The 15,291-nt window shown below is 46.4% G+C and overlaps 1 protein-coding gene across 1 annotated transcript in view; it reads left to right on the top strand.

Annotated features, from left to right (window-relative positions):
• The window catches only part of LARGE1 (LARGE xylosyl- and glucuronyltransferase 1), a 383,597-nt gene that overhangs the window by 103,558 nt on the left and 264,748 nt on the right, over positions 1-15,291 (top strand). Inside the window, exon 3 of the mRNA XM_056134685.1 lies at positions 4,877-4,959. Within this exon, the coding sequence (XP_055990660.1) occupies positions 4,877-4,959 (83 nt within the window). The remainder of the gene's footprint in view (positions 1-4,876; positions 4,960-15,291) is intronic.

Genomic DNA, 15,291 nt, shown 5'->3' with positions numbered 1-15,291 from the left:
TCATCCACTGATCTGTTCTTCAACACTTGGGTCCTTTCCAGATGTTGACTCTTGGGAACATAAAAGTCCAAGTATCATTTTGAAATGCAATTCTTGGGCCCTTTGGGTAGATGCCAAGAAGCAGAAATTGCTGGGGCCTTTGGAAGCTCAAATCGTAGTCTTTTGAGAGACGTGCATATTATTTCTGAAGAAATGGAACCTGGTCACGTTCCCTGCAGCAAAGGATGAAGTTCTCCCCGTCCTCCCCATCCACACCAACACTAGTTGGTCTTGTTCTTTTTTTATTATGTTTTTGATCATTTGAATTTTTTTATTTATTGTTTTAAAAAATTTAGGCTCTGTGACTTACATTTCCGTTGATGATAGTGTTTCATGAATGACACATTCCAACACCACCCCCTCAGCCACTATCCACTTCCTTTCATCATTGTTCCATACCTTCCCACTCTAATCACCCGATTCCCCTTCTCTCCATGTTGAGCTTTCTACTGCAATCCAATTCTGAGTTTCTCTTGGGCATTTGTCATTCTCCAACTGTGTTTCTGTATATCACACATACGTCTCTTCCTCTCCTTTGACTGACTTCACTTCAGTTTTGGTACTCTCCAAATCCATCCACATAGCAGTAAATTGCATGACTTCATCTTCTCTTAGAGCCGAGTAGCATTCATTCCATTTTGTATATTAACCAGAGTTTCTTAACCCAGATCTGGCAGTTGGGAAGTGTTCTTTTTTTTTTTTAAATGTTTGTCAGATTCACTGGTGTGAGGTGACATCTCACCGTTGTTTTGATGTGCATGATCACATGATAAGGGATGCAGAGCATTTTTTTTTTCATATATCTGTTGAACATCTGTACGTCTTCTTGTCTATTCATCTTTTCTCACCATTTTTTTTTTGGATGGGTTTATTTGTTCTTCTTAGGTTTTACAAACGCTTTATGTATCTTGGATTTTAACCCTTTGTCAGATGAGCAATGGGCGAATATTTCCTTCCATTTGGTGGGGTGTCTTTTTATTCTGGTCGTCTTTCTGGAAGCGAGGTTCCTTGGAGGCAGTCTTGTTGACTGGGGGGCGGGGGGGCATGATAGTGTGTATTTTGGGGGACATTGAGCAGCATCCCTGGCTTCCTCCCACTAGATCCCAGGTAGATGGGTGGGTGTTCTGTCCGTTCTTGAAGTGTCCCCATCACCCGGTGTTCTGGGGGAGCTGGGAAGTGAATCCCCACTGATGAAAGTCACTGCCCCACCCAGCAGAGCGTTTTAAGATCCAGAGCATCAGAGACTGTGACTGACCTCAAATCAAAGTGGGTACAGGCTATAGCAACAGAAGTATCAAAAATTAAAGAGATGCCCATGGGATGCTCGATAGAACTTACAAGATGTGGTATATCCATTGGTTTTCCTAATGTGAGATAGACAGACCTTTAATTTGTGTGTGTATGTGTGTGTGTGTGTGTGTGTGTGTGTGTAGGAGGAGGATGAAGATAGACTTGTGAACAGAATGTAAAGTGTGAGATAGTCTTTAGGTACAGTGGGGAATCAAGCTTGAAAATGTACAAAATTGATCTAGGCAACATTGGGCCATCTTTTATGATCTCATTGGTTGTGACAAGGTCAAGGAATGATTTTTACTAACTCTGACATGAATTTCCTGTATCTGAACATAGCCTGACTTCAAATTGTGGATATTAACATGTTATTAATATGTTATTAGGTAGGATTAAGGATAAGGAAAAGAAATACACTACTAACAATAAACAGACTCTGCATGTCAAAAAAAAAGTGGGAATTTCAAAAAAAAAATTTTTTTTTAATTTTGGTGTCACACCCAGCCCAGCGATGCTCAGGGGTTCCTCCTGGCAGTGCTCGGGGGAACCATATGGGATGCCAGGGATTGAACTCGGGTCAGCCACATCCAAGGCAAATGCCCTACCTGCTGCACTATCGTTCCAGGCCCTTGGGGGGCGGCGGGGGGAGGGTTTGATGTCCCACCAGCTGTAAGAAGTGCAGAGTTGTGCATACTGAGAGGCAAGACAGTGAAACTCGGGCTTCAATTCCCAGCACCAGCAGCTCTTCCCGCAATGCTGGATGCAGCCTTGAGGGTCCCCTTGAGCACCATTAGGGTGGTCCAGGTATCCCCTGGAACCCATATCTTCAGACCCTTCCCTTAAATTCTAGCCTGGTTGGCGGAGAATTGTCTGTGGGTTTCCTGGACCTCTTGGTCTCCAAGCTAAAAAAAAAAAAAAAAAAAGTAAAAAGAAGCTCAGAGTAAGGCTCCCATCTCTTCCTTGAGCCTGAGTTTGCCCTGAGTTTCCCCATAGCTCCTTGGCCCTGAGACTTAAACGGCTGCACCGTGGAAGCGCCTGAAGGTGGTCATTCCCTCGGGAAATACTAACGCTTTGCTCAGTTTACTTCCCTTCTCTTCCGTCTTGACTTCCCAGGGACCAGAGCTGGGGAGAGGCTGTAGGGCCCTGGTGGGGTTTGCACCCCAAGTTGAGTGTGAGCTCAGAGCTCAGAGCAGGAGGGTTCAGTGGCAGAGTCCTGGCTGCTCAGGCTCTGGGAGGTCAGCCTTAAGGGCTGGGCACTGCAGGGGAGAGTTTCTGAGAATTCTGTGGGTGTGCCCCAGTTGCCAAGGAAGTGAGGATGTGGAAGAAGCCGAGGTCGGTGACCCTGAGAGGGAGTGGGATGGAGCCTGCAGAAGCAGAAGTCGGGCAGTGTGTGTCCCAGGCTGAGGAGGCCGTAGACTTGGGCGGTGGGACTGACTCCCTGGCTGAAGTCGGCACCTGGTGGAGGAGGCTGGGCGTCAAAGGTCATTCGTTGCCTCGGGAACCAGCCTGTCGATCATCACTGTGCCCAGTTTGCTTGGGTAGTGGTGGGGTGCTCCCACACAGTGCGCAGGGAGATGGGGACTCTCCCCTAGGTGATACCCAGAACTCCATTCTGAAGAGACTGAGCAGGAATAACAGAGAAGCCGGAAGGATGTGGGTCATTCTGAAAACCAGGCGGACCCTCGCCAGGGCCCTCCAGGGCTCTCAGTATTGGGTGTAGGGCCCCGGGGAGGGCGGTCTCACGTGATGGTGGTCCCAGGACTGAGCAGGTCTTGTGGGGCCAAGAGGCCTGATTCCGTCCCTAGAAGGCTGGGCCTCAGGCTCACAGACTTCCTCTGAGTCTGAGCTTTGCTCTCTTGCCCCCTATGTACCTCGATCAAGGCATTCCCCCCAAATGTTTGTCTGTGACTGGGATCTTTTTAAAAAGACCCCATTTTCTCTATATTTCATTATTCACATATAGAAAAGCCATAGTTTCCTGTGCATTGGTTTTCTAGCCTGCCTCTTTACTGTCTGTTATTCTAGGAAAATTTTTTTGTAGTGTTTTTTACGTTTTGTTTTGTTTGTTTTGATTTTTGAGTCACACCCGGCGATGCTCAGGGGTTACTCCTGCCTCTGCACTCAGGAATTACTCCTGGCAGTGCTCGGGGGACGCTATGGGATGCTGGGAATCGAACCTAGGTCGGACACGTGAAAGGCAAACGCCCTTCCCGCTGTGCTATCACTCCAGCCCCTATAGAGTCTTTAGGGTTTTCTAGATGAGGTATCGTGTCATCTGCAAAAAAAAAAATGAGAGTTTGGCTTCCTCTTTTCTGCTCTAGGTGTTATGCATGCAAAACCCTGCCATTATAATGTTGTCAATCGGAGTGCCTAAAGGAAGATTCTGGGAAAAAGAAGTTTGTTGACAGCCGAGGGGACCCTCCTCTGCTGGGGGCGTCCTTCCCCAGGAGCCTCAGGACCCTGCAGACAAGTGTTCTCCTCAGCTGAAAATCGAGTGCAGCCCCTCTGAGCACCCTGTTTGGGAAGCCCACTCGCCAAGGCATTCCTGATGTTTGAAATGCAACGTGAAGGCCCGTATTCCATTCTGGGGGTCTGCCTCTTAGCCCATGGCATCCTGGATGAGGGATGGAGCCAGGAACTCCTACAAGAGTCCTGGGGTCGGGGCCGGAGTGATAGCACAGCGGGGAGGGTGTTTGCCTTGCACGCTGTCGACCCGGGTTTGATCCCCGGCATCCCATATGGTCCCCCGAGCACCACCAGGAGTAATTCCTGAGTGCAGAGTCAGGAGTAACCCCTGTGCATCGCCGGGTGTGACCCAAAAAGAAAAAAAAATGTTGGGAAGAAGCCAGAGCCGTTACCTGGAGGGTTAAGGTCAATATCTTGGGGGTTGGAGTGATAGCACAGTGAGCAGGGCATTTGCCTTGCCCGTGGCCCACCGGGTTCCATTCCCAGTATCCCATATGGTCCCCTGAGCACCGCCAGGAGTAATTCCTGAGAGCAGAGCCAGAAGTAACCTCTGAGAATTGCTGGGTGACCCAAAAAGCAAATTTAAAAAAGAAAAAGAATCCCAAGGTCTTTTTGGCCCATGACTAGTAGACCCAAACCCAATCCACCTCAGAACCTCTCGTTTTCTTGTGCCAACAGCTCACACGCTCTCCAGCTTTTCCCTGTTCCTTTCCTTTGTCTCTTTCTTCTCTCTCCTTCGTCCTCGCCTGCGCCTCCCCACTCGGCGTGGGCGAGGGGGGAGGGAGTAGGGGTCCCCACTGTTGGCCTGTTTGTGCCAATCACCATTTTTCTCATCCCCAAGATGTCATTGAAAAGCGCCTTAATGGTTTCCAAATGATGATAGCCCCATAAACGATTAAAAAGGCCTTAATAAAACTGTCTCGAGTTATTTTCCACAGCTGCCGACGGCGCCCTGGGTTCTCTCCCAGTCGCAGGCCCCAGTGAGGGCTGGCTTCCTTCTCTGTGGGGCAGGTGGAGGGGATGCCCTTTGGGCCTCCGCCATGTGTGTGACTCACCTGTTCTCTTCCCTTCCCGCCCCCAGACCATCCACGTGGCCATCGTCTGTGCGGGATACAACGCCAGTCGTGACGTCGTCACCTTGGTCAAATCGGTCCTGTTTCACAGGTAAGAGGGACAGGGACAGTGTGGGGCTTTCCTCGGGGCAGGCTGGATAAGAGTGGGCAGCCTCCTCCCTCACATACACCCCGGTACTTCCGTACCACCTTGTCTAAAACTTGGGCTAACATGTTCTGGGCATTGAGTAAGAGGCCGTGGGGACTGTCTGGTGATGTGTCAAATGACAGTGCTTCTCCCCAGAGGGACTTCCAAGAGCACCCTAAATTCTTTATTCTTATTCTTTTATAAAAAATAAATGTACTATAGGGGTCGGAGTGATAGTATAGCAGGGAAGGCATTTGCCTTGTACACAGATGACTCTGGTTCCATCCCTGGCATCCCATAGGGTCCCCCGAGCACTGCCAGGAGTAATTCCTGAGTGCAAAGCCAGGAGTAATCCCTGAGCATCGCCAGGTGTGACCCAAAACGCCAAAAAAAAAAAAAGAAGTATTTTATTTATTAGACTTTAAGAAGTTTCAATAGTGTCAGCATTTACGGTGTTGCTGTACAAACTCATTACAGTTGGCACACCACCAACGGTGCCGAAATGTGTCATTCAGAAATTACTCGCACATGCTGTCGACTGCAAAGCCACAAGGCCCCTGATTTCAGGGCAACAACCTTGCCCAACCTTGGTGTAACCATGATTGTGACTCTCTATCTAATGATACCCTTGCTGTACTGTAATCCTTATGTCATTTCTGTACTTGGCATCACTATACAAGATCGCTTGTATACTGATGTTATATTGGAACCAAAGTGCCGCGGCTGGACTGTCTGTCTCATGCTAGATCAGAAGTCTCATACCCACAGATGCGCTGTATAAGTGCTCCTGGAACGCCTGGTCCCAGGCTGGTAGCTTCCAGTACTTTGTCTAGCTGTGGTCTCCGCAGTAAATAGGCCTCCTCGTTTTCCTGCCAAATCGCTGTCTCATAGTGCTTGGTTAAGTGAAATTCTGCTATAACAACACCAATACCCCCCAAGTACCCACGGCCCTCCACCCCTACTGTCTTTCTGCCTCTCAGAGCCTGGGCTTCTTTGTCCCGCGCCTGGTTGTTGCTTCTGGGTTCTGCTGTGAAGGGTTGAAGTTGTTTAGTCCCATCTTTGTATTCTACCAACTACTGAGATCACCCAGTCCTGGACCCTTCCCCTCTGACTTTCTTCCCTGAACTCGGCATCTTCCGGTTCCAGCCACTCTGCAGAGGGTTGCGTGATCTCATCATTCCTCACAGCGGAGGGGTGTTCCCTTGTGTATCTGCCACAACCTTTTTTTTTTTCCACACTCAGTGTTGCACAGGGGTTACTCCTGGCTCTTCACTCAGGAATTACTCCTGGTGGTGCTCGGGGGACCCTGTGGGATGCTGGGAATCAAATCTGGGTCAGGCACATACAAGGCAAATGCCCTACCCATTGTGCTATCGTTCCAGACCCTTGTCGCAACCTCTTGGTGCGTTTATTTATGGTCGGGCATGTGACTTGTTTCCATATATCTACTGTGCTATGGGCTGCCATGGACAGGGTGTCTTCACCACTCTTACCTGGCAGTTCCCAGACCTTTCTGTTTTAATATCTCTGTTGGTGGGTGGTGTAAAAGACTGGATGCCCAGGGCTGGAGCAATAGCACAGCAGGTAGGGCATTTGCCTTACACGCGGCTGACCTGGGTTCGATTACCAACATCCCATAAGGTCCCCTGAGCACCGCCAGGAGTAATTCCTGAGTGCATCAGCCAGGAGTAACCCCTGTGCATCACCGGATGTGATCCAAAAAGAAAAAAAAAGAATCACACGTGTACCTGTGGTGCTGGGCTTCCTCTGTCGTTCTGTTCATCACCTTGCATTTTATTTCTTGTTACTCATGTTTTTTCCTTTCTTCTGAAGTCAAATGTGGGCCTTCTGGGAATAGAAGCCAGACCCTATTTGTCTGTTTTCCTAATACCTCAGCAATGTGCTCCCCCTGCATTCCTGAAGGCCCAGAAAGTGGTTACTCCTTTAGCAAGGGAATCTAGGAGAATTCCCTGATAAATAACCTGAAGACATACCTCGCCCATCAAGTCCCACGCGGATCTTGTTTGGTTTCACGTTCTTACCACGATCTAGCTGAGAGAGTTTGGGGAGATCATTTGAACTCCTTTTTGAACTTAGCTCTTCCATCAGTTCGCTTTTCCTGCAAAGCCACACCCCAAACGTTTTTGGTTGAGTATGACGCTGGAGCGATAGCACAGCGGGTAGGGTGTCTGCCTTGCACGCAGCCAACATGGCTGACCCGAGTTCGATTCCTCCGCCCCTCTCGGAGAGCCCGGCAAGCTACCGAGAGAATTTGATATGCCAGACACAGTAGCAACAAAGTCTCCAATGGAGACGTTACTGGGCCCGCTCGAGCAAATTGATGATCAATGGGAGGGCCTTTACTTTTACTTTGCTTTTATGACACTGATTTTAGAGTTCGTCCGCTGGTAGGGACCTCTCCTCTTGGCCATTTCTTTGACTGTGACCCCAAGACCCTGTCCATAGCCCCTTCCCATGTTTGAGACACCTGTCACAGTTACTGGCTCATTCCTTGTCTCCTATAAAGGTTTCCTCCCTGACCAAGTTTTCAAAAAAAAATCTGCTTTTAATTTATTTGTTTATTGTGGGGGGTGGGCTGGAGTGATAGCACAGTGGGTGTTTGCTTTGTACACGGTCAACCCGGCCGAACCAGATTCGATTCCTCCATCCCTCTCGGAGAGCCCAGCAAGCTACTGAGAGTATCTTGCCCGCACAGCAAAGCCTGGCAAGCTACCGGTAAAGTATTTGGTTACTGTGTAAATACAGTAACAAGTGTCACAATGGAGACGTTACTGGGCTCCCTCGAGCAAATCCATGAACAATGGGAGGACAGTGACAGTGACAGTGATTGTGGGGTTTAGGGCCACCCCTGGTGGTGCTCAGGAAATACTCTTGGCTCTCCTGACGTTGCTCAGGGAACCATATGGCTCCTGGCATAGACACTGGACTTCTTGTCAGCAAAGCACACACTTAGCTTGTCAAACTCTCTCTCCCACTCTTAGGAACTAAGAGAGGGAACAACCTACAGATGTGGGACGTGCCCTGCACACAACTGACCCAGCTTCAGTCCCAGACACTGAAGCTGGTCCCCTCAGCACCATTAAAAGTGATGCCTGATGGGGCTGGAGCGATAGCACAGCAGGTAGGGTGTTTGCCTTGCACGCAGCCGACCCGGGTTCAATTCCCAGCATCCCATATGGTTCGCCAGGTACTGCCAGGAGTAATTGCTGAGTGCAGAGCTAGGAGCCTGTGCCATCCCGGGTGTGATGCCTGAATGAATGTCAGTTCATTTTATTTAAAAAAAATTGTTGTTTGGGGACCACATCAAGCAGTTCTCGGAGCTTGCTCCTGGTTCTGTGCTCAGGGATAACTCCTGGTGATGCTCAAGAAACTGTATGGTCGTACTGAGGATCAAACCTGAGTCAGCCACGTACAAGGCAAGTGCAAGACGGTCTCTCCAGGCCCATGAATGTTATTTTGCATTTGACTCAAAGGGCTTCACAATTAAAGTCATAAAATTTTTAAAAATTAAAAAAAACATTTTTTAAGTTATGCCTGAATAAAGAATTATAAACAAACAAACAAAAAGTAATGCCTGAGCACAGAGCTAGGAGAAATTCCCGAGCATTACCCAGAGCATCAATAGGGGGCTCTCCTGCCCCTACGCCTGGCTGTCCTCGCCGGGGCCCCCTTGGAGGGGGGCAGGTTAAGTTTCCCTTCCTGCCCCGAGCAGAGCCCCGGCAGCCAAAGACCTCCAGAACCAGCCACAACCATGCTGAGACCACTCTCCACACGCATGAAGGTACCGGCAGAGGAACAAAGGCATGCGGGTCCCCGGGCTGAGATTTTCAAGCCTGCTTGGATTGGGGCTGAGCATCCTCCCCTCAGATCCTCCATCTTCCAGTAGGCAGGGGTCACACCCACCAACTGCCCCCCCCCCGCCCCGCCCCGGGTGCCGTGTAATCCCATCAATGGCCAAGACCCAGAGACTATCTCATTCTTGCTTTGAACAACCTGGCAGGCTACAGAATGTAACCTGCCCACACGGCAGAGTCTGGCAAACTCCCCGTGAAGTACCCAATATGCCAAATACCAGTAACAATGAGGGGTCTCATTCTGCTAATCCTGAAAGAGCCTTGAATGTGGCACTTTTTAAAGTCTCGGGGCTAAGACGAAGGAGACGTTACTGGTTCCGACAAACAATGGGATGATTGTGATCGTGATCAATAGGTGTGGCTTCAACACCAAAATAAATAAATAAATAAATAAATAAAAATTAAAGTGTGAAATATTTACTTTTTAAACGTGTGCTTCCATGTCGTCAGGCTCTCCCATTTCCTAATCAGGGGCCAATGTTGTGGTTCTCCAAAACATCAAAAGACATGAGAACCTGTGGGCCATGTGTAGATAATATCACAGGCGCAGGAAGATTCTTCACACAAGCTGGACCAGCCATGGAAATCCTAAGAAACTTATCGAGGCCGCAGCTCGCGCCGTCCACAGGGCCAACTGGAGATGCTCGGTGTAAAAATAGCAGCCAGTTTATTATCAGCTGCTGCTCAGATGCCGGGCTTGACGGGGTCCTGCGCCCGGAGAAGAAAGCCAACGCGAAGGACGTGGCGTGACAATCCTGCAGCTCATGCCCAGCGCGGCTTCATCTTCAAGCACCGAAGGAGAACGGGGAGAGTTTCCTCCCTGCGACTCTACCAAGGAGAATTCTTCTGGGCATGGCTAATATGGGTGATAATGAGTGGAGATAGGAAGAGACTGAAGGACTTTTGAAAGACTCTCAGCTTGGAAAAGTCCAGCTATAAATAGCCGCCTCGCTTCCCCCAGCACGTGGCGAGGATTAACTCATACGTGATTCTCAAATGCTTTGACACATCAAGTCCCGTCCTAATGTTAATAATAATATAATAATAGTGCTGCAGGATGCTTCTCGGGCGTTCACTGTTAATTACAGTAATTAGATTTAGTTTCTAGACAAGATTGCCAGCAGATTTTTCACTTAAGGCCTGCTTTGTTACAGCCAATCAGTTTCACTTTCCAGGGGTGCCGAAGGATGCGGTGTGTGTCGGGGAGACACTCTGGGGTTTTGTTTTGGTTTTTTTTTTTTGCTTTTTTTTTGGGGGGGGGGCGTGGGTCATACCCGGTGATGCACAAGGGTTACTCCTGACTTTGCGCTCAGGAATTATTCCTGGCGGTGCTTTGGGGGGATGCTGGGAATCGAACCTGGGTTGGCCACATGCACGGCAAATGCCCTGCCAGATGTGTTATCACTCCATACCCCGCTCTGGTTTATTTATTTATTTATTTTGAGTCACACCTGGCCATGCACAGGGGTTCCTCCTGGCTCTGCACTCAGGAATTATCCCTGGCGGTGCTCAGGGGACCATATGGGATGCTGGGAATTGAGCCCGGGTCGGCCGCGTGCATGGCAAACGCCCTACCTGCTGTGCTATTGCTCCAGCCCCTATTTTTTATTTTTATTTTGTTTTTTGCATCACACCTAGAGAGCACAGGGGTTATTCCTGGTTTTGCACTCAGGAATTACTCCTGGCAGTGCTCAGAGGACCATATGGGATGCTGAGAATTGAAACCGGGTTGGCCGAGTGCAGGCAAACACCCTACCTGCTGTGCTATGACTCCAGCAGCACCCCACCCCCCTCACCTTTTTTTTATTTGCTCTTTGGTTTAAAAGAGAGTGGGTGACAGACATTCTTGAACACTGATTCTAGAACTGAAACATCGTGTCACCTTTTGGAAAGAAGGAAGTTGTGTTATCTATTAGTGTGGTGCTTTAGAACGCGACCCCATAGAAGTCCTTGAGGGCCTCTGTCTTGGAAAGATGATACGCACCAGAAATTTAAAAAAAAACACCTCTGTAATACTACTGAGAATTATAAAAGCATATAGCGGACATCCTCTTACAGTCATGTTCTCAGTGGCTTTGTAAAATGGGGTCCTGGGCTAGGAAGCTGGCTAAAAGGGGCAGAGCACATCTTTGCATGCTGGAGCCCCCAGTTCAATCCCGGGAACCGCCTGGTCCCACCTGCGCAAGACCAGAAGCAGCCCCTGAGCTCTGCACTGAAAGTAGCCTCTGTGCACTGCCAGGTGGGACCCCAAACCCCAATGTAAATAAATCAATAAGAACCCATCCTGCTCTCTTTGTGCCATCTGCCACCCCTTGCTGGGTCCTTTGGACCCATGATGCCCCTTCCAAAACCCTTTGGAACCCTTTGCACCCCACCCTACCCTTCAAGGACCCTGGATGCTGACATGGGCCTTTTTCATCATCCAGATGTGTCCAGGGAGCCAACCCGCATCTCATATTGACATCTATGCCACCCCGTGCTGGGTCCTCTGGACCCAGGAAGCCCCTCCCAAGAGCCCTTTGGAACCCAAAACCCAAACCCAAAATAGCACTCCTTCGTCTCCCCAACTTCAAGGTTTGTTGGGTTTTATGTATCTCCTCAAATATGTCTATTTTAACACTCCTGTACAAACGGATATATTAGAGATTGAACCATATTAGAGATTGAACTGCATGACCAGTGCAGTTCAGTCAACATGCTAAGTGCACATAAATCATATATTCTCAGGCTGGCAGATCATAAAGAGTACTTAGGTCAGATCTCCCAAACTCAAATTTTAGCACCCACAAATCTTTAGGAACAATGGTAAAACAAAAGATCTCACCTGCTCTGTCAGACAGGGACAAAAGTCCTGGCAAAACGTGGAGCTCAAGGGGCTGGAGCAATAGCAAAGAGGGTAAGGCTTTTGCCTTGCACACAGCCAACCTGGGTTTGATTCCCAACATTCCATATGGTCCCCCAAGCAACACCAGGAGTATTTCCTGAATGCATGAGCCAGAAGTAACATCTGTGCATCGCTGGGTGTGACCCAAAAAGAAAAAACAAACATGGAGCTCAATGAATTCTCAAGTCTCATTGCTGAGGAACTCAAATCAGTGTTCCATACAATGGCCATTGAACAAAAGCTATCACTGGAAGAAAAATTCAAGCAACTTACAACAAATAGATCCAGGGTATCAGAGAGTCCAAGCAAATAGAATTGAAAGAGTTGAAAGATACAATAGCAAGTCAGAGCAATAGAATTCAATATGCAAAGGACCATATCAGTGATATTGAAGACAGAATATTAGCCATCGCTAATAACAAAGTGGAAAAAGAAGAAAAGGAAACAAATGGAAGAAAAATGTAAGATTCTTGATAGGTAATAAAAGAGAAATAATCTTTGAATCACAGGAAGACCAGAAGGAGAGGTAAAAGGTAAAGGAGAAGAACAGCTGGTCGAAGAAATAATAACGGAGAACTTTCCTGATATCTCGAGAGGGACTCCTGCACAGATTCAGGAGGCCCAAGGAGCTCCAAACAAAGGAGTCACAAACAAAAGAATGTCGAGACACATAGCAATCAAAACAGTAAAATCAAAAGATAAAGACAGACAACTTAAAACAGCAAGAGAGAAGAAAACCCTCAGATATAAGGGAAGCAACGTAAGAACCACAATTGACCGTCTATATGACATCAGACAAGCTAGGAAAGTGGAACGACATATTCAGAGTACTGGCTGAAATAAACTTCCAGTCTAGCATCCACTACCCTGCAAGGCTATCAGTTAGACTTGAGGGAGGGACAGGAAACTTTTCAGAAAAACAAGAGCTGGCAGAATTTGCTACAACTAAATCAGCACCATAAGAGTTACTGAAGTGCCACTTAATAATAAAAAAAAACTCCCCAAAACAGCTGGTATACACACACACACACACACACACACACACACACACACACCAATGTAACCCTTTTTGTCAATAATCTCTGAATTTCAATGGGCTAAATTTCCCTATAAAAAGCTATTGAGTAGTTGTGTAGTTCTGGAAAGAAAATCCATCCTTTTGCTGCCTACAGGAAACACATCTGAACTCTCAGGATAAATACAGACAGTGAAAGGATGGAAAACAATCATACAAGCCAAAGGATGACCAAAAAATGCTGGGATAGCCATACTTAGATCAAATTCTATTCTCTGTCTCTCTCTGTCTCTATCTGTCTCTCTGTCTCTCTCTGTCTCTGTCTCTCTGTCTCTGTCTCTCCTCTCTGTCTGTCTCTGTCTGTCTCTCTCTCCATCTCTCCATCTCTCTATCCCTCTCTTTTGGGCATTGTGGTTTGCAGTACAGATAATGAAAGGTTACCTAGTATATCTCTTTGCCTACTTTTAACGTTCAGTACTTTGGACAGATTTTTTAAGTCTTGTCACAAGAAGTCTCACGATACTGGGCCCGCTAGAGCAAATCTATGAACAACGGGAGGACCGTGACTGTAATCTCCCAAAGCTGAACAAGGAGGAAATAGAGAACCTAAACAAGTTAATTACAAGTAAGGAAATTGAAATAGTAATTAAGAACCTCCCCAAGTCCAGGTCCAGATGGGTTAACTGGTGAGTTCTATCAAACCTTCAAAGTAGGTCTACTGCCTAAACTCCTTAAGCTCTTCCAACATATCAAAGACATAGTAATTCTTCCAAACACCTTCTCTGAAACTAACATTACACTAATACCCAAAGCAGACAGAGACACTTCCAGAAAACAAAATTTTAGACCAATCTCCCTGATGAATATCAATGCAAAAAACATCTACACATATTCTTAGCTAACCGAATTCAAGAACATATCACAAAAATTATACATCCTGATCATGTAGGATTCATCCCAAAGATTCAAGGATGGTTCAACATGTGCAAATCAATTAACATAATACACCACATTAATAAAAGGAACAATAAAAATCATATGATCATATCTACTGATGCAGAGAAAGCCTTTGACAAGATCCAGCATCTGTTCATGATTAATAAAAAACCAAACCCTCAACAAATTAGGGGTGGAAGATTATTATGGCCTCTATAGAATATAATGGCCATCTGTAGCAGGATTCTAATGGCCATCTATAACAAGCTACAGCCAGTAACTTACTTTAAGACTGAAATAATTCCCTCTGAGATCAAGTACATGCCAAGGATGTTTACTCTCTACACTTGTATTTCAATATAGTATTAGATGACCTGGCTACAGCAATCAGACAAAGGGATTGAAAACACATCAGACAGATCCAGATTGGGAAAGAAGAACTCAAATTATCACTATTTGCAGATGACAAGATAATATACATAGAAGACCTTAAAAAGTCCACAAAACAACTCCTAGAAATAATAAACCAATAAAACTAAGTGGCAGGGTACAAAGTCAATACACTCACAAAAAAATCAGTTGCATTCAGCGGGTTGGACATTTGCCTTGAACGCGGCTGACCTGGGTTCGATCCCCGGCATCCCATTCTTATATACAAAGAATGAAGCAGAGGAGAAAGCAATCAAGGAGTCTATTCCATTTAAAATGTTTAGAAGGATCAGGTATCCAGCAATCAGAAAAACAAAAGGTGTGGGACATCTATACCATGACAATTTTAAATCATTTAAGAAAGAGATAGAAAAAGACCTCAAAAAGTGGAAAAATCTCCTATGCTCTTGGATTGGAAGAATCAATATTATGAAAATGACTATCCTGCCTGAGCTATTACATAGATTAAATGAAATTTCCATCCAAATTCGTACAACATTCTTCCAGGATCTAGAAAAATCAGTAGTAAAGCTTGTATGAAATCATAAAAGTCCACTAATAGCCAGAACCACACTGAAACATAAGAAATTGGGAAGTATTTCATTTCCTAATTTGAAGCTGTATTATAAAGCTATAGTAGTCAAAACTGCATGGTACTAGAATAAAAATAAACCCTTTGATCAATGGGTCAGAACCAAATGCCCTAAGACAAAACCCCATATATATGGGCAGTTAATTTTTAATATAGGGGCTGAAAACTTGGAACAGCTTTGCAACAAATGGTGCTGGAAAAATTGGAAAACTACGTATAAGAAACTGAAGCTGGATATCTTACACCTCACATAAAAGAAGGACAGAGAAGGAAAGGAAAACAAGCAAGGAAAGAAAACAAGAAGAAAAGGAAAAGAAAAGAAAGAAAGGGAAAAGAAAGAAAACAAGAAAGGAAAGAAAACAAGAAAAGGAAAGAAAAAGAAGAAAAGGAAAGAAAAAAAGAAGAAAGAAAATAAGAAGTAATAGGTGAACAGGCTTCAGGGCTTCAGTTCTGCCAATGATAAGAGTGAGGGGTTAAGTCATACACCCAAAATACAGATTAAACAACACTATCAGACCTAAGCAGCCACCACCTGAACTCTGTGATGACAAGCAGGGGTGGAGTA

This window comes from Sorex fumeus, unplaced genomic scaffold (assembly GCF_029834395.1).
Source record: "Sorex fumeus unplaced genomic scaffold, SorFum_2.1 ptg000101l, whole genome shotgun sequence".
NCBI classification, from domain to species: domain Eukaryota; kingdom Metazoa; phylum Chordata; class Mammalia; order Eulipotyphla; family Soricidae; genus Sorex; species Sorex fumeus.
The sequence above is the reverse complement of the archived record's forward strand: the minus strand, read 5'-3'. Positions and strand labels throughout refer to the sequence as shown.